The sequence below is a fragment of the Amblyraja radiata genome, chromosome 35 (genome assembly GCF_010909765.2).
Source record: "Amblyraja radiata isolate CabotCenter1 chromosome 35, sAmbRad1.1.pri, whole genome shotgun sequence".
Taxonomy (NCBI): Eukaryota; Metazoa; Chordata; class Chondrichthyes; order Rajiformes; family Rajidae; genus Amblyraja; species Amblyraja radiata.
The window spans coordinates 5,369,597-5,388,476 of record NC_045990.1 but is presented as its reverse complement, the minus strand read 5'-3'; the positions used below and the strand labels follow the sequence as shown (position 1 = coordinate 5,388,476).

General features: G+C 46.3%; 1 protein-coding gene across 3 annotated transcripts in view; it reads right to left on the bottom strand.

The window, feature by feature from the left end:
• vav1 (vav guanine nucleotide exchange factor 1) overlaps positions 1–18,880 on the bottom strand; it is a 63,426-nt gene that overhangs the window by 19,143 nt on the left and 25,403 nt on the right. For all 3 annotated transcript variants that reach the window (XM_033050909.1, XM_033050911.1, XM_033050910.1), the window contains exons 3-13: positions 15,508–15,566; positions 13,649–13,714; positions 11,741–11,849; positions 9,925–10,017; positions 8,780–8,848; positions 7,079–7,182; positions 6,051–6,150; positions 3,236–3,331; positions 2,110–2,178; positions 1,934–2,020; positions 586–671 (exon numbers count right to left, since the gene is read on the bottom strand). In XM_033050909.1, the coding sequence (XP_032906800.1) occupies positions 586–671; positions 1,934–2,020; positions 2,110–2,178; positions 3,236–3,331; positions 6,051–6,150; positions 7,079–7,182; positions 8,780–8,848; positions 9,925–10,017; positions 11,741–11,849; positions 13,649–13,714; positions 15,508–15,566 (938 nt within the window). The remainder of the gene's footprint in view (positions 1–585; positions 672–1,933; positions 2,021–2,109; positions 2,179–3,235; positions 3,332–6,050; positions 6,151–7,078; positions 7,183–8,779; positions 8,849–9,924; positions 10,018–11,740; positions 11,850–13,648; positions 13,715–15,507; positions 15,567–18,880) is intronic.

Sequence of the window (18,880 nt, the reverse complement as noted above, 5' to 3'; positions counted from 1 at the left end):
TTTTTTCAACATGATGAAAAATGTCCACGAGTGAAAAAGGTTGTGAATTAGGTTGTGAATGTGGGACTGGCCCTTTAATCCTCATTGTAAAATCCATCTACATTCAGTGCTGCATCTCTGAGAAATGGCAACTTGGAGAGGAGTATGTGGGGTGATCTTACAGAGGTTTCTCAGCACTGAAGGTGTTACTGGACCAACAATATGGTCAGGAATACGCTAGACTCTGAGGTGCGGACATACAGTGTCAGAGTTTGCAATAATGAGGATGTTCAAAGCCGCAGAGGGATTTGAAAGCAGGAATGGGGATTTTGAAATAAAATCAGAAAGTGTCGGAAAAAGCTCGGCAGGCCAGGTAACATAGAGGGGAAGAAAAACAGCTCACATTTCAGTTCCAGAAACAGTCACTTTTCCAGTGTCTGCATAGGGTCATAGAGTCTTCCAGTGTGGAAATAGGCTCATCGGCCCAACTAGCCCACACCAACCAACACTAGTCCCACCCGCCCACGTTTGGTCTATATCCCCCTAAACCTGTCCTATCCATGTACCTGTCTACATGTTTCTTAACTCTACCACTGCGCCACTTACCTATCCAGCTTAGAGCGTTTTTCCACAGTCATTAAACGGACTTCACCATCCATCTTTGGGCGTCCGTAGTTGGCCAAGGATTGGTTCTAGGTTGAAATTAATTCAGTTTAGTTTAGATGGATACAATGTGCTTGAGTAACTCAGCGGGTCAGGCAGCATCTCTGGAGAAAAAGGAATGGGTGACGTTTCTGGTCGGGAGGTTTAATTTAGTTTAGTTTAGTTCATTGTCACCTGTACCGTGGTACAGTGAAAAGCTTTTAGTTGCGTGCTAACCAGTCAGTCTTCCCCCGTTGGATTGCAACATTGCGTGGTCGGGGAGTTTGTGTGTCTCAGTGACCCCTAGAGCTATGCCAGCGGGAGATTCATCCTGTCAGGGTCTCCCATGTTGGACAGGTCGAAGAGTAGAGGCGAGACCAAGAGCGACCCACTGGTCCTCCAGGTTGGAGGTTGAGCACTGGGCTAACAACCCTGTCTCGTAAAACAAATACATAGACATAGACAAAGACATAGATCACAAGACCTACACCAAACCCAAACCAACTAGGAGCAGACGAGGGCATTCGATCCAATTTGTGATCCCAGCTACAAAGACAGGTGTGTACAGCAATTCGTTCTTCCCCGCACAATTAAAGCATGGAATAATCTCCACCCTACTATAGTTACCCAACCAGATGCAACTAAATTTAAAGTAGCTCTTTCCTCCCAATAACCCTTTCTGGCTTAAGCCCTCCCTCCACCACCTCCAGTTTAAATTCCATTTGGAATATTTTGGAGGCCCAAGTAACCAAACAAATATGTTACGGAAACAGCAACTGAAGGAATCAACTACTGCTCTACATGCTAGGAGACATAATATGCAGTAAGTAAGTAAGTAAGTCACCAGTCAATGGAAAGACTATACATGATTACAATCGAGCCATCCACAGTATACAGACACCATGCTAAAGGGACTAATGTGTAGTGCAAGTTAAACTCCAGTAAAGTCCAATTAAAGATAGTCCGATGGTCTCCAATGATGGTAGCTCTGGACCTCTCTCTGGTTGTGGTAGGATGGTTCAGTTGCCTGATAACAGCTGGGAAGAAACTGTCTCTGAATCTGAAGGCGTGTGTTTTCACACTTGGCTGGTGGGAGAGGGGAGAAGAGGGAGTGACTGGGGTGGGGGGGGGGGGGGTTAGACAATGTAAAACCCTCTGCGAGTAGTGATCGATCCCCAAAGAACAACTCATGCAGCGTGGAAGCCTGAAGAAGGGTTTTGGCCTGAAACATCGCCTATTTCCTTCGCTCCATAGATGCTGCTGCACCCGCTGAGTTTCTCCAGCATTTTTGTGTACCAGCGTGGAAACTCACCAGGTTGTCTATTGAACACTGGAAACTTGTGATCTGCTTGAGAGTTTCACTGTCTCTTTTCACCTCATTCACACACTGGGCTAAATCCTGGAGAAAAAAAAACGGGAAAACAGTTGAAGGTAAACCAAGAGAGACAGGAGAAACTGCGGATGCTGGAATCTCAAGCTAAAACTCACCCTCATGGAGTCCAAGGCCATTCTCAGATTGTCCTTATCCCTCGCGTCAGTGGTGTGTTTAACTAATTCCTACAGGAAAATACATCAGTGAAATGCAAGGTTGGTATCAATAACGTTTGACTATCCCTTATCTCACTCACAGTGAACTAATTGCATACACAAGGTGCTGGCATCAGCGGGTCAGGCAGGATCTCTTCCCATCCATGTTCTCCACAGATGCTGCCTGACCCATACGACCATAAGACATAGGAGCGGTTTACAATAATGTATCTCTCCTAAGCTCAAACCACTTCTGTTCAACAATCTGCCTATCAGGGAACCTCATTGCCTGAGGTCAGCCGTTGCCGACCCTGATTAGTCATGCCTTCTTTCACTTCCAGTTTCTTATTCCCCATCCTTCCTACAGGCCGAAGAAGGGCCCCAACCCAAAACGTCACCTATCCATGTTCTCCACAGATGGTGCCTGACCTACTGAGTTACTCCAGCCCTCTGTGAAACGTCACCTATCCATGTTCTCCACAGATGCTGCCTGACCCGCTGAGTTACTCCAGCACTCTGTGAAACGTCACCTATCCATGTTCTCCACAGATGCTGCCTGACCTACTGAGTTACTCCAGCACTCTGTGAAACGTCACCTATCCATGTTCTCCACAGATGCTGCCTGACCCTCTGAGTCACTCCAGCACTCTATGAAACGTCACCTATCCATGATCTCCACAGATGCTGCCTGACCTACTGAGTTACTCCAGCACTCTGTGAAACGTCACCTATCCATGTTCTCCACAGATGCTGCCTGACCCTCTGAGTTACTCCAGCACTCTGTGTCTATCCTTGGAAGGTGTTACCAGTAGGCAGTAACGGACATAAGAGGTATTAAACATAGAAACATGGAAAATAGGTGCAGGAGTAGGCCATTCGGCCCTTCGAGCCAGCACCGCCATTCGATATGATCATGGCTGATCATCCAAAACCAGTACCCCGTTCCTACCTGCTCCCCATATCCCCTGACTCTGCTATCTTTAAGAGTTCCTGCTTTTTTCCCCCCATATCCCTTGATTCCTTTAGCTGAATTTCCAGAGAGCCCTCTGTCAATTTTAACCAGTTTTAACCATCTGACAATTCTCACCTGAAGCAAAAGGTGATATTTAAGAACTCGCTGCAGAGGCACCAACAACAGGTCTCGAAGAGTGAATCTTCCATTATTGGCTCTTTTAGAGCACTCCTGGAAAACAAAAAGTACTGTCAGTAATTATTCTGGACCCTGAATGAACATCTGCAATATGTTGCACTTCAGCTTAGTTGAGAAATACAGCACGGAAACAGGCTCTTCGGCCCACCGGGTCCTCACCGACCAGCGATCCCCGCACATTAACACTATCCTACACACACACACACTAGGGACAATTTACATTTATACCAAGCCAATTAACCTACTAACCTGCACGTCTTTGAAGTGTGGGAGGAAACCCGAAGATCTCGGAGAAAACCCACGCGGTCATGGGGAGAACGTACAAACTCCGTATAGACAGCGCCCGTAGTCGGGATCGAACCTGGGTCTCTGGCGGTGCAAGCGCTATAAAGCAGCAACTCTACCATGGTCAGGACCGCTCTCATAGCTGGCGAAAAGACTATTCAGTTGCTGTACAAACTTTGTGGAGAATTTATGAAGTGGCTGGACAAAGGAATTCTTGTTATTGAAATATAAATCTACCTCATTGGAGACCCTCGGACTATTTTTGATCGGACTTTATTGGCCTTATCGTGCACCAAATGTTATTCCGTTATCATGTATCTGTACACTGTGGACGGCTCGATTGTAATCATCTGTCGTCTTTCCGCTGACTGGTCAGCACGCAACAAAAGCTTTTCACTGTACCTCGGTACACGTGACAATAAACTAAACTAAACTGAATTAGATTCTCGGGTAAACTCGTTTTGATCAATAATTAATTTTGTCCCAATTAGGGATGACACCGTGGCGCAGCGGTAGAGTTGCTGCCTTACAAGCGCTTGCAGCGCCGGAGACCCGGGTTCAATCCCGACTACGGGTGCTGTCTGTACCGAGTTTGTACGCTCTCCCCATGACCGCGTGGGTTTTCTCCGCGATCTTTGGTTTCCTCCCACACTCCAAAGACTTGTGTGCTAATTGGTTTGGTATAAATGTAAAAATTGTCCCTAGTGAGGGATAGTGTTAATGTGCAGGGATCACTGGCCAGTGCGGACCTGGTGGGCCGAAGGGCCTGTTTCTGCGCTGTGCCTCTGAACTTTAAAAAAACGCTCTTGGTGAACAGGTTCACAACCAGGATGTGGGTGCGAAGGCTAGCGTTTATTACCCGTCCTTCACTTCAACCAAGGAGGAACATTGACTAGCCACCTTCTTCAACCATATAGTTCATGTGGTAGCAGATTAGAACATCGAGAAGCAGATTGACCACCTCAGAGGGATGTTCAAAGCCAACCACAGATTGTATTCTCAGTCTGAAGAAGTGTTTCGGCCCGAAACGTTGCCTATTTCCTTCGCTCCATAGATGCTGCTGCACCCGCTGAGTTTCTCCAGCTTTTTTGTGTACCTTCGATTTTCCAGCATCTGCAGTTCCTTCTTAAACACATTGTATTCAAATCACAACTCAAAACACACCTGTTTAGATTAGCATACCCGACATAACTTCCACCATGTTCACCCTGATTTTAATGACTTTTTTTTATTTTTTTTAATCAACTTGACTTTAATATTGATAAATGTATTGTGATTTTATGTCCTGTAAGGTGTCCTTGGTTGTCCAGAAAGGCGCCAGCAAATAAAATGCATTATTATTATTATTATTATTATTATTATTATTATTATTATTATTATTATTATTATTATTATTATTATTATTATTATTATTATTATTATTATTATTATTATTCTCAGTCTGTTGTCTATGTCAGGCCCAGACAAGAGAAGATTTTCTTCCATTAAGGCCAATGGTAAACCAAATGCATTTTAACCATTATTCTTATTAGTTTTGACTTTCACATTAGAAGGCTTAGGAAGTTCGGCATGTCCTCACCAACTTCTGCAGATACGCCGTAGAAAGCATTTTATTAGGATGCATCGCAACTTGGTTTGGGAACAGCTCCATCCAAGACCGCAAGAACTCGTCGAGAGTTGTGGACGCAGCCCAGATCATGGCGCAAACCTTTCATTGATTCCATCTACACTTAAAGCTGCCTTGGCAAAGTCACCAGCATAATTAAGGGCCAGTCTCACCCCGGCCACTCTCTCTTCTCCCCTCCCCCATCAGGCAAGAGGTACAGAAGTGTGAAAACGCACACCTCCAGATTCAGGGACAGTTTCTTCCCAGCTGTTCTTAAGCAACTGAACCATCCTCTCACCAGCTAGAGAGCGGTCCTAACCTCCCATCTACCTCATTTGAGACCTTTGAGCTATCTTTAATAGGACTTTATCGGATTTTATCTTGCAGGAAATGTTATTCCCGCTAATCACACTAGTTCTATGTTATCCCACATTCCCATCCACTCCCATCACACAAGGGGCAATTTACAGAGGCCAATGAACCTACAAACCCCCACATCTTTAGAACGTATGAGGAAACTGGAGCACCTGGAGGAAACCCACAGGGGAGAACGTGCAAACTCTGCACAGACAGCACCCGACGTCAGGATCGAACCTGGGTCTGTGGAGCTGTGAGGCGGCGGTTCGACCAGCTGCGCCACGCGTGCCGCCAAGCTCCGTTGAAAGCGGAAAGCAGCGGGGATGGGGCAACGTGACCTCTGGTGTTAAACCAAGTCCTGTTTTTGAAGTTACTTCTCTACCCAAGCTTATGCGAATGCGGGAATGCCGAGAGTGGGAATTTGTGGGGAAGGGCGGATGGGTGGGGAGCGTCCACGGGAGGAAATATCACCGAGGCAACAACGGCAAATCTGAATGGTCCCACCTCCAACTTCAACCGTATGTCTTCCCTTGTGTTGGCAATATTGTCCAGGTGTTTTGAAGCCGACTCAACTTGGCTGCAGTATTGCCCGTACACGAGCAACCTTGGGAGAAACAAAAGGCATTGATCAGCGCTGCCCAGTCTCATTGTCTGTAACTCATTTTCCACCTAGCCCACAGCTGACAATGGCCTGTTTCCTTTATCATCATTGCTCTATGTTCTGTGTTCCAAATCTCCAGCAATCTCTGCTTGTGGAAGTGTCAAAAAGACTACCCCTATTTTTTGTTAGACTTCCACCACCACAGCTTGTTGTGGAACAGTGGAAATAGATTTTAGTGACCAACCCCATGAAATGTGACACTATTTTCAAATCAGTCTCAAGACTGCAATGAAGAACGCTGCTGTAATAAGCTGTATGGCTCATGTTATTCAACAGCTTTGCTGCCTTACAGCACCAGAGACCCGGGTGTAATCCTGACTGTCTGTATGGAGTTTGTACGTTCTCCCCGTGACCTGCGTGGGTTTGGTCCGGGATCTCCGGTTTCCTCCCACATTCCAAAGACGTCCAGGTTTGTAGGTCAATTGGCTTGGTATAAGTGTAAATTGTCCCTAGCGGTTAGGATAGTGCTAATGTGCGGGGATTGCTGGTCGGCACCGACTCGGTGGGCTGAAGGGCCTGTTTCCGCGCTGTATCTCTGGACTAAACTAAACTTTAGCAGAGAGTAGGGTCTGACGACCCGAAACGTCACCCATTCCTTCTCTCCAGAGATGCTGCCCATCCTGCTGAGTTACTCCAGTTTCTTGTGTCTATCTGGGTTAAACCAGCATCTGCAGTTCCTTCCTACACAAAAACTAAACCTCATCCTAGCTAACATTGTGCCACTTCATGTCCCCATGGATTTTATTATTCTGGGCTGTCCTACCAATCCATTCTTAATGTGGTAGATGGTAGCATAGACCACATCTCCTCATAGCTTCAAGCCTGATAGGGCTGGATTCAGCCCAGCACCACCAAGCAGACAAACACTCACTTCTTCTTGTAGTTATTGAAGATTTCGTAGAGGTTCTGGGCACTGTTCTTTATGATGGAGGTTTGAATTTCTTCTAATAAAGACTTGTGCACGTGCAACAGTTTCTGTGGAGACAAGACAGGTATAAAGTTAGCATGATGATGCTACTACGTCTGTAGAGTTGAGTTTAGTTTAGTTTATTGTCACGTGGTCTGAGGTACAGTGAAAAGCCTTTGTTGCGTGCTAACCAGCCAGTGGAAAGATGATCAGCTGAAGGTTCATTCTTGCCATAGAGGGAGTACAGAGAAGGTTCACCAGACTGATTCCTGGGATGTCAGGACTTTCATATGAAGAAAGACTGGATAGACTCGGCCTGTACTCGCTAGAATTTAGAAGATTGAGGGGGGATCTTATAGAAACTTACAAAATTCTTAAGGGGTTGGACAGGCTAGATGCAGGAAGATTGTTCCCGAAGTTGGGGAAGTCCAGAACAAAGGGTCACAGTTTAAGGATAAGGGGGAAATCTTTTAGGACCGAGATGAGGAAAACATTTTTCACACAGAGAGTGGTGAATCTGTGGAATTCTCTGCCACAGAAGGTAGTTGAGGCCAGTTTGTTGGCTATATTTAAGAGGGAGTTAGATGTGGCCCTTGTGGCTAAAGGGATCAGGGGGTATGGAGAGGCAGGTACAGGATACTGAGTTGGATGATCAGCCATGATCACATTGAATGGCGGTGCAGGCTCGAAGGGTCGAATGGCCTACTCCTGCACCTATTGTCTATGTTTCTATGTTTCTATTACAATCAAGCCGTTATATTTTTGTTTTTTTGGGGGGTTTTTTAATCAAAAAATGTATTCAATAATTTAAAAATAATATTTACACTCCAATAAAACAAGCCAGAACCCACCCCCATAATACAATACAAACATATATCCATAATAGATGACTATACAACTATGATACAATCCTTATTGAGGATACATTCTACACCCTGCGGAGCCCAGCGGTCCCGGAACTCCCTCAGGGCGCCCGTGGACAGGGCGTATTCCCTTTCTAACCTCACACGGGCACGGACGTAACCCCGGTAAAGGGGCAGGCAGCTGGCTCGGGTAGAGCCCTCCACCACCTGGCGCCTTGACTGGCGGATGGCCAGCTTGGCCAGGCCCAGGAACAACCCAACCAGGACATCTTCAGCCCTGCCCTCTCCCCCTATGCACAGGGTGTCCAAAGATGAGGATGGTGGGTGTGAAGGGCAGCCAGAAGGCAAGGAGCAGCCCCTTTAGGTATTGGAACAGTGGCTGCAGCCTCACGCACTCCATATACACGTGGTACACATACTCTTCCAGCCCGCAACAGTGGCAGGCGCCTGGCGTGTCTGTGAACCGCGGGAGAAACAGGTTGCAGGGAACACTTCGGTGCAATACCCTCCACCCCAGGTCCCCAATGTAGAGGGGGAGAATCCCTGCGTAGAGATCGAGCCATTGTAGCGGGGACTGGCAGGACTCCAGCCAAAAACTAGTCGGGCACAAGTGTGTGCTCTAGACGTGTTTATTCTTCTGCAATACTCCTCAGCTGACACGAGCGTTGCCCGACCTTAAATAACAACTCAGACACCGACCCCGTGACTTGCGCTTCAGAACTATGGTAGATACATTCCAAACACAGCTTTAAAATCGAGATTGCATCAACAATCACAGACTCCATGACAGCGAGCATCTTACCTCAATGTTCATAAATATATCTTCTAGATCCCGGGGGCCAAGGAATCGTTGCAATGGCTTATAAAAATACTGCAAAGACAGAAACAGAGATCCCTGTGAACTTGTGTACTCTGGGTCAGTCCATTAGATGCCGTGGCTGTGATCACAGCGAGAGGTTCCATAAGTTCCAGGAGCAGAATTAGGCCATTCAGCCCATCAAGTCTACTCTGCCATTCAATCATAGCAGATCTATCTTTCCCTCTCAACCCCATTCTCCTGCCTTCTCCCCATAACCCCTGACACCCGTACTCATCAATAATCAAGAATCTATCTATCTCTGCCTTAAAAATATCCATTGACTTGGCCTCCACAGTCGTCTGTGGCAAAGAATTCCAATGAATCACCACCCTCTGACTGAAGAAATTCCTCCTCATCTCCTTCCTATAGGAATGTTCTTTAATTCTGAGGCTGTGACCTCTAGTTCTAATAATAATAATAATGGATGGGATTTATATAGCGCCTTTCTAATACTCAAGGCGCTTTACATCGCATTATTCATTCACTCCTCAGTCACACTCGGTGGTGGTAAGCTACTTCTGTAGCCACAGCTGCCCTGGGGCAGACTGACGGAAGCGTGGCTGCCAATCTGCGCCTACGGCCCCTCCGACCACTACCAATCACTCACACACATTCACACACATTCACACACAGGCAAAGGTGGGTGAAGTGTCTTGCCCAAGGACACAACGACAGTATGCACTCCAAGCGGGATTCGAACCGGCTACCTTCCGGTTGCCAGCCGAACACTTAGCCCATTGAGCCATCTGTCGTCTCTCCCACATCCACTAGACTCTCCCACATCCTCTCCACGTCCACTCTATCCAGGCCTGTTAACGTTTTGCACCCATAGCCACGTCTGTGGAATGGCTTAGACTTCCCCTGGTCCAAGGTTGATGGGGTGGAGGCAGCATCTGTAGAGGGAATGGATAGGGGATGCTTCATGTCGGAACCCTTCAGTTTGGAACCCCATCTGAAGAAGGGTCCCGATCCGAAATGTCACCTATCCATTCCCTCCAGAGATGCTGCCTGACCCACTGAGTTAGTCCAGCGCTTTGTGCAGTGTGCAGAGAGGCTAGTACACAGTGATGGACAAGTTTCGGCCATACCTGATGGATGGATTCTAACGTTTCTGTGTATTTCTCCTCTGTCTGCCTGATCTCCTGAAGACAACAGCTCCGTTTGTCGAGTTCCGTCAGTCTCTGAGATTGAAGTACAGGATCCAATTAACAGCTGCGGGTGAACTTGAACCATTTCTCTTTAACATTCCTCCCCATTTACCAAAAACTATTTACGCGAATGTACAAATATCTGCGTTCATTGTAGACGGTGTAGGTAAAAGAATAAAATGGCGGTGAATTCAATTGCTGATCAATCGTTAACCATCCTGAAAACCTCCAGGTAACGCCCAGGTTCAGGAGCAGCATCTTCCCTAAAGCCATCAGACCATGAAACACTACAAATAAGCTCTGAACTACACAGACTTGGGAGCATTGGTTTTTGTTTTTTTGCACTATTACTATTTGTTTGCTTGTATGTGTGTATGGTTATATACTGTATATATATATATATATGTATGCAGTCTGAAGAAGGGTTTCGGCCCGAAACGTCGCCTATTTCCTTCGCTCCATAGATGCTGCTGCACCCGCTGAGTTTCCCCAGCAATTTGTGTACCTTATATATATATGTATATCTGAAGAAGGGTCTTGGCCCAAAACGTCGCCTATTCCTTCTCTCCAGAGATGCTGCCTGTCCCGCTGAGTTACTCCAGCATTTTGTGTCTCTTATATATACATCAGGTGTTTGTGTGTGTGTCTGTGCATGTGTCCTGTGTATATATATATATACACGCACACACATATACTATATATATATATATATTTACACACACACACACACATATATATATGTGTATTTTTGTATATATATATATGTGTATTCAGGTATTTGTGTGTGTGTGTGTGTGTGTGTGTGTGTGTGTGTGTGTGTGTGTGTGTGTGTGTGTGTGTGTGTGTGTGTGTGTGCGCGTGTGCATGTGTGTGTGTGTATATATATACATATATATATATATATATATATATATATATATGCCAAACTTTCTTTTATCATATTTCCTATTTATCATATTGTTCATATCATATCATCTATTATCATGTTGTTTACAGTGTACTATGTGTAGTGGCAGATTTTATATATCGCTCAATAGATTACTCCCTCTAGCTACTTAAGAGACAACATGGCATTAGGAGAATGCTGTATTACGCATGAGAACTCTCCGTGAGACTTTCAGAGCATCTCTGGAGATAAAACGGAAAATCTCCACATGGTCGAAGGGTTTTCCTTCTAGCCATGTCGAGCTCTAAAACTAAACTAACAAACTAAGCTTCTGCACAAGAAACCCAGCAGCAAACACGCCCCCGACTACGTAATAAATCCCACCCACATAATTACGGGCAGACTAAAATTTAACGGCAAATGCCTTAATTAATGACACACAAAATAAAGCCAAATGGCCAATACACTATGTTTACACATATTCTGTTGTGCTTCTGCAAGTAAGAATTTCATTGTTCTATCTTGGACACATGACAATAAAACACTCTTGCTCTCCCTTTCTCTTGGAAGAGAAAATTGTCAACCTTTAGGGTCAAAACACCTGTGATGCCCTCTATGCTTGAATGTCCTCCACAATAGTCGTGATCCAGCCTCCAGCAAGAGACACAGCGGGCGTTGGATCTTCTTCTTGTGTATGGCGTGCACAGCCTAAAATTGTAGGTCAACTTGTTCTATTTGATCTATTTGTTTGTGCACGTCGGGTTGATTGCATTCGTCGAAACAGGGCGGACCAGGTGAAGGTTGCAATCTCCCACCCTGGATACATTAGAAGGAAAGGGAATTAGAAATGTTCGGGGTGGCAGTGCATACCGGAACCATGGTAACCTCAGTCCTCATCAGATCTTCATAGATCTCACCACCTTCATCATCCTCATCCTCCACGCAATCATAAAGGTCATCGTCTTCCTCTCCTGTATCACTGTGCATGGGGAAAGAAAACAGGATGGTGTTGAGAGAATGCCACGAGCTTGGCAGCCACTGGTGACCATTGGGAGAATACTGGCTGTGTTATATGTGGGCTGATCCACAAATGGACGGGACATCGGTCAAATCTGTCCGCTGGTCTGCCTGCTTTCATTCAATCCTCTCACACTACACCCGACCATCACAGGGACAACATCTCAATATCTACCCTATCTAGTCCCCTCACCTTATCATAGGTGACAGGAGTAGGATTAGGCCATTCGGCCCATCAGGTCTACTTCGATATTCAATCATGGCTGATCTATCTCTTCCTCCTAACCCCATTCTCCTGCCTTCTCCCCATAACCTCTGACCTCCGTACTAATCTTATTATCTTACAGGTTTGAGCAAGATAACCTCCCCTCATTCTTCTAAACTCTAGGGAATATAGACCCACACTTTTGGGCCCCTGTTAATAGTTTAGTTTAGTTTAGTTTAGTTTAGATTAGATTAGGGACAGAAGTTTAGGGGTAACATGAGGGGGAACTTCTTTACTCAGAGAGTGGTAGCGGTGTGGAATGAGCTTCCAGTGGAAGTGGTAGCGGCAGGTTTGTTGGTATCATTTAAAAATAAATTGGATAGGCATATGGATGAGAAGGGAATGGAGGGTTATGGTATGAGTGCAGGCAGGTGGGACTAAGGGAAAAAAGTTGTTCGGCACGGACTTGTAGGGCCGAGATGGCCTGTTTCCGTGCTGTAATTGTTATATGGTTATATGGTTATATGGTTTTGTTTTGTTTAGTTTAGTTTAGATTAGTTTAGAGATACAGCGTGTAAATAGGCCCTTCGGCCTACCAAGTCCATGCCGACCAGTGATCCCGTACACAAACACTATACTGTACGTTAGGGACAATTTATAGTTTTTACATGCTCACAGGGAAGCGTGGGCAAACTCCGTACAGACAGCACCCGTAGTCAGGATCAAATCTGGATCTCTGGCACTGCACTATCCCCCAAACTGCAGTGGCAACATAGCCATGATTCAGCAAATTACCGCCTCTGCTTCAGTCAAAATATTACGGGTACACATACCACCCAAGCTACATTTTGGGATGAAAGGGTTGTCCTATCCAAAGGTGTCCTATCCTTGTCCTATAGGTCGCACGGTGGCACAGCGGTAGAGTTACTGCCTTACAGCGCCAGAGACCCAGGTTCCATCCTGACTACGGGTGCTGTCTGTACAGAGTTTATATGGCCTTTTCCCCGCGTACAAAATGTTAAATTGTGTTAAATGGTCCGTTGTTGGCTGGGGAAGAGGTGACAATCAAGGGATACGATCAGTGAAACTAGCAGGATGACTCGGGTGGGGAAGGGATGGAGAGAGAGGGAATGCAAGGGTTACTTGAAATTAGAGAAATCAAAAGTCGTACCGCTGGGGTGTAAGCTGCCCAAGCGAAATATGAGATGCTGTTCCTCCAATTTGCGCTGGGCCTCACTCTGACAGTGGAGGAGGCCCAGGACAGAAAGGTCAGTGTGGGAATGGGAGGTGGAGTTAATATGTTTGGACAGATTTGAATTGTTTTCTCTGGAATGGAAGAGGTTGAGGGGAGACCTGATGGAAGTATATAAAATGATGAGAGGCAAAGATAGGATGGATTGTCAAAGGTGGAAATATCAAATACCAGAGGGCATAGCTTTAAAGCAAGAGGGACAAAGTTTAAAGGAGATGTGTGGGGAAGGTTTTATTCACAGAGTGGTGGTGAGTGCATCAACAGTGGGGAAGACAGAAGGTTGGGGCAATAAGTTGTGACTTACTCAATAACATCGGAGAGCCCACTGTAGATATCTTCATCAGCCAAGCTGTCTTCAGTCGGGAAGGCACTGGGAAAAGATAGAGTTTGTTAACCTCGATGTGAGTGATACAATGTAAACCACACCTTCACTTTTAGATTTTAATTTAGAGATACTGCGCGGAAACAGGCCCTTCGGCCCACGGAGTCCGCCCCAACCAGCGATCACCCCCTACACTACCCTACACACACTAGGGACAATTTGCAGAAGCCAAATGACCTACAAATGAAGAAGGGTTTCGGCCCGAAACGTTGCCTATCTCCTTCGCTCCATAGATGCTGCTGCACCCGCTGGGTTTCTCCAGCATTTTTGTGTACCTACAAACTTGGACGGCTTTAGAGGGTGGGAGGAAACAGGAGCCCCCTGAGAAAACCCACGGTCCTGCAGGGAGAACGTGCAAACTCCATACAGACAGCGCCCGGGGTCAGGATGGAACCCGGGTCTCTGGCGCTGTGAGTCAGCAACTCTGCCGCTGCGCCACTGTGCAGGCCTCTACTGAACTGAAGTAAACGAGGCAAATTGTCTCCAGCAGAGTTGACCTTCTCCAGATACCAAGTCAAGGTTCCTTCCAGGTGTCAGTAAGAGGTTCCACTGGTTGGACTCAAGCGCAGTACCATTGTCCCAAGTTACTGGGTTGACTCATCCCAGTAGGGCAACCCAAAGTATCTCTAAACTAAATCTCTCCCTAAAATATTTACGTTTTAACGGAGGTGGACAAAAATGCTGTGGAAACTCAGCGGGTGAGGCAGCATCTATGGAGCGAAGGAAATAGGCGACGTTTCGGGTCGAGACCCAAGATGGAAATTTATTTTCAATGTTTTAAACTCTATATCTATCTCTCTTCCACCAAGATGCAGCACAGAACGCCACAGGAGATCCGTTTTCCCTGTGGCTATCAAACTGTACAACGCCTCACACTTCTGTCATGGGGTAGCCTGACTCCCCTTCCTCCCCCTCCCTCCCCTCCCCTCCCCGATCTTTGCACATCCCCAATCCTGGACTGTTCACTCGTCACTAGAATTTCATGTTTCATGCGTCTTGCTGAGTTTTATCACCAATTTCTCTCCTTTTTTTTTAACCAAAAATAATTTAAATATTTACAGTAATATGTAGAGTACGAAATAAATTGAAACAAGACCCGCTGTCAAAATGCAAGTCAAACAAATATTCTTCAATGCTAATTAAACTATTATACAACTCTATCACATTCCTGATTAATGATACATTCCACCCACCGCGGTGCCCAGTGGTCCCGGAAATCCCACATGGCGCCCGTGGACAGCGCATAGTCCCTCTCTAACCCCACCCGGGCACGGACGTAACCCTGGAAAAGGGGCAGGCAGCCGGCTCAAGCAGAGCCCTCTTCCATCTGGCACCCCAATTTCTCTCCTGGAATAAATAAAGTTCTATCGTGTCAATAGACAATAGACAATAGACAATAGGTGCAGGAGGAGGCCATTCGGCCCTTCAAGCCAGCACCGCCATTCAATGTGATCATGGCTGATCATCCCCAATCAGTACCCCGTTCCTGCCTTCTCTCCATAGGGCTTTTTTTAAGACCCCTATCTAGCTCTCTCTTGAAAGCATCCAGAGAACCTGCCTCCACCGCGCTCTGAGGCAGAGAATTCCACAGACTCACAACTCTCTATGAGAAAAAGTGTTTCCTCGTCCCCGTTCTAAATGGCTTACTCCTTATTCTTAAACTGTGGCCCCTGGTACCGTATCATAGACAACAAAACCAACATCCTTGGAACCAAACTAGTGGACTTTTATGGCACTCAAGTAAATACACAGTGTGCGGGATTCAATAAGGTTCGACTCACCAGATTCCTTTACTTTGTGCTACAGCGGTGTAGGATAAAAATGATAATGTTTCAATGACCTGAAAAAAAACAAGAAGAATTAATGGTAGACAAAAGTGCTGGAGAAACTCAGCGGGTGAGGCAGCATCTATGGAGCGAAGGAAATAGGCAACGTTTCGGGCCGAAACCCTTCATCAGAATTAATGAATGGCTTTGACTTATACGGATGATGTGGTCAAGATGTCAACGAGGGACTCTGTTAAACGACTGCAGAATGATGAGGTGATTGAGTTACGTAGGACTATGAGATGTGTTATAAGCAACACCCAAGGGAAGGACACATGAGGAGGATCTACGAAAGATGATAACACAACTTGTCCAGTCAACCTCGGGGAGGGTTGGAGTTCCATCAACAGGTAGACACAAAATGCTGGAGTAACTCAGCGGGTCAGGCAGCTTCGCTGGAGAGAAGGAATGGGTGACGTTTCGGGACCCATTCCTTGCAACCAGCTGATAACGAAAGTCCTTCCATAGGTATATTCGACAGTGAAGCACCCTTGAAGATTGCACAATGCAGATACCCTGGTGTGCTTGGGTATATGTTGGTCTATGGGGTATGGTCCTGAGCGACAGGGCTGGAGGAGCTTGTTAGGACAGGGGGGGGGGCAGAGACATGGAGGGAAATGGATGCAAGGATCTGAATCAAAAGGCCGCTTGTTGGGGAAATAGTGTCGTTCAGGGACCACGAGGGAGACACGTCGGTGAACAGGTCTTAGTTTCGGTTAGTTTAGTTTAGTTTAGAGATATACTGCAGAAACAGGTCCTTCTGCCCACCGAGTCCACTCTGACCAGCGATCCCCGCTCATTAACACTGTCCTACACTAGGGATAATCGTTATATATATACCAAGGCCTACAAACAATACAATACAATACAATGCCGTTCATTGTCATTTGTACCACAAATGAAGTTCAAACGAAATTTGGTTTATCAAAAACCTGCACGTCTTTGGAGTGTGAAAGAAAACCGAAGTTCTCAGAGAAAACCCACGCGGTCACATGGGAAGAACATACAAACTCCGTACAGACAAGCACACCATAGCCGGGATCGAACCAAGGTCTCGGGCGCTGTAAGTGCTGTAAGGCAACAACTCGACCGCCTCACCACCATACCGCCCAACTTGCCGTGCCGACTTGCCGCGACTTTGGATGTGGTTTTATCTTCCGACGCTTATGGGTATCAATAGCGCGTAGAGTAATAGCGGGCAGAGTGAAAAGTTGCAACCAGCTGATAACGAAAGTCCTTCCATTCATCTTGCACCTGCCATGATATCCGTTCATCCAAAGGCACTCTACAGCAATGAGTCACCATAGTGTCAACTGTGTGTAAGTCGGATGGTCTCAGCAAAGGTTCCTTCACCAGAGCTTGTGGAACGATAATGTCAAGTCTTGATTATGTTACTACATCCAGTCACAGTGAAACAGGAGGCAAACATTGATTGTGTTCAAGAAGGAACTGCAGATGCTGGAAGATCGATGGAAACAGGCCATTAGGCCCTTGGAATTCTCTACCGTAGAGCTTTACGTAGGTTAGATTGTTGGATATACAGTAGGTAAAGAAGAAATAGATAATTATTTGAAAGATAAAGGAATTGACTGTAGAGTCATAGAGTGATACAGTGTGGAAACAGGCCCTTCGGCCCAACTTGCCCACACCGGCCAACATGTCCCAGCTACACTAGTCCCATCAGCCTGCGTTTGCTCCACATCCCTCCAAATTCAGTGGCCTGGTTAAATTCATAGGTCATTGGAGCAGAATTAGGCCATTCGGCCCATCAACTCCGCCATTCAATCGTGGCTGACCTATCTTTCCCTCTCAACCCCATTCTCCTGCCTTATCCCCATAACATTTGACCCCCCCCCCCATACTAATCAACAATTATGGGAGGAATGTTGATCAGGTGTGTGAAAAAAATTTCATACCTGATATGGCAATGGCTTGAATTCTCTTTTGACCCCAGCGCGGACCTTAATGTGACTAAAACATAAATGTATGTGGTGTGAAGGGCAACTTCAACCTCATTCTATTGAGCCACATAGCCATGAACAGGAGTACATCAACACCTCTTCACTAACACTAATTACCATGGCAACATAATTTTCTATGTTTCTATGTTTCTAACCCTGGTACAGAGAGGGTTCACCAGACTGATTCCTGGGATGTCAGGACTTTCATATGAAGAAAGACTGGATAGACTCGGCTTGTACTCGCTAGAATTTAGAAAATTGAGGGGGGATCTTATAGAAACTTACAAAATTCTTAAGGGGTTGGACAGGCTAGATGCAGGAAGATTGTTCCCGATGTTGGGGAAGTCCAGAACAAGGGGTCACAGTTTAAGGATAAGGGGGAAATCTTTTAGGACCGAGATGAGGAAAACATTTATCACACAGAGAGTGGTGAATCTGTGGAACTCTCTGCCACAGAAGGTAGTTGAGGCCACAGTTCATTGGCTATATTTAAGAGGGAGTTAGATGTGGCCCTTGTGGCTAAAGGGATCAGGGGGTATGGAGAGAAGGCAGGTACAGGATACTGAGTTGGATGATCAGCCATGATCATATTGAATGGCGGGGCAGGCTCGAAGGGCCGAATGGCCTACTCCTGCACCTATTGTCTATGTTTCTATGTTTCTATGCATTTCCCTGAACCAGACTGTGTGTGGTGGAAAATCGTCACAAACCAGTTGGTGGCAGGGTGGTGCAGCGGTAGAGTTGCTGCCTTACAGCGCCAGAGGCTCATGTTCCATCCTGACTACAGGTTCTATCTGTGCGGAGTTTGGACCTTCTCCCCAAGACCTGCGTGGGTTGTCTCCGGGATCTCCAGTTTCCCCCCACACTCCAAAGACGTACAGGTTTGTAGATTAATTGGCTTTGGTAAAATTGTAAATTGTCCCTAATATAGGGCCCGTCCCACTTAGGAGACCTAAACAGCAACCTCTGGTGACCTTGCCCGCCACCCAAGGTTTTCACGAGGTCACCGGAGGTTTTGGTCACTCTCCCTAATGGTCGAAAGTGGTCTCCGCGTGGTCGAGGCTTCATCTAGGTTGCTGCTATTTTTTCATCATGTTTAAAACCGGCCTCGACTGAAAATAGGTTGCCGTTTTAAAAATCGATCATTTTTTTCTCGCAGGTCTAGTCGAAGGCGGTTGCCACGCGAGTCCCTAGTCAAGGGAGGTCGAGGAGGTTCTTCTTCAAAGTCGAGGAAGGTTTTCAACATATGCGTGGAAGGTGGTCGGAGGTTGCAGGTCAACTCAACCTTGATTTTTTTTTGGGTGGGGGGGCAAGGTCACCAGAGGTTGCTGTTTAGGTCTCCTAAGACCCTTTAGTGTGCGGGGATC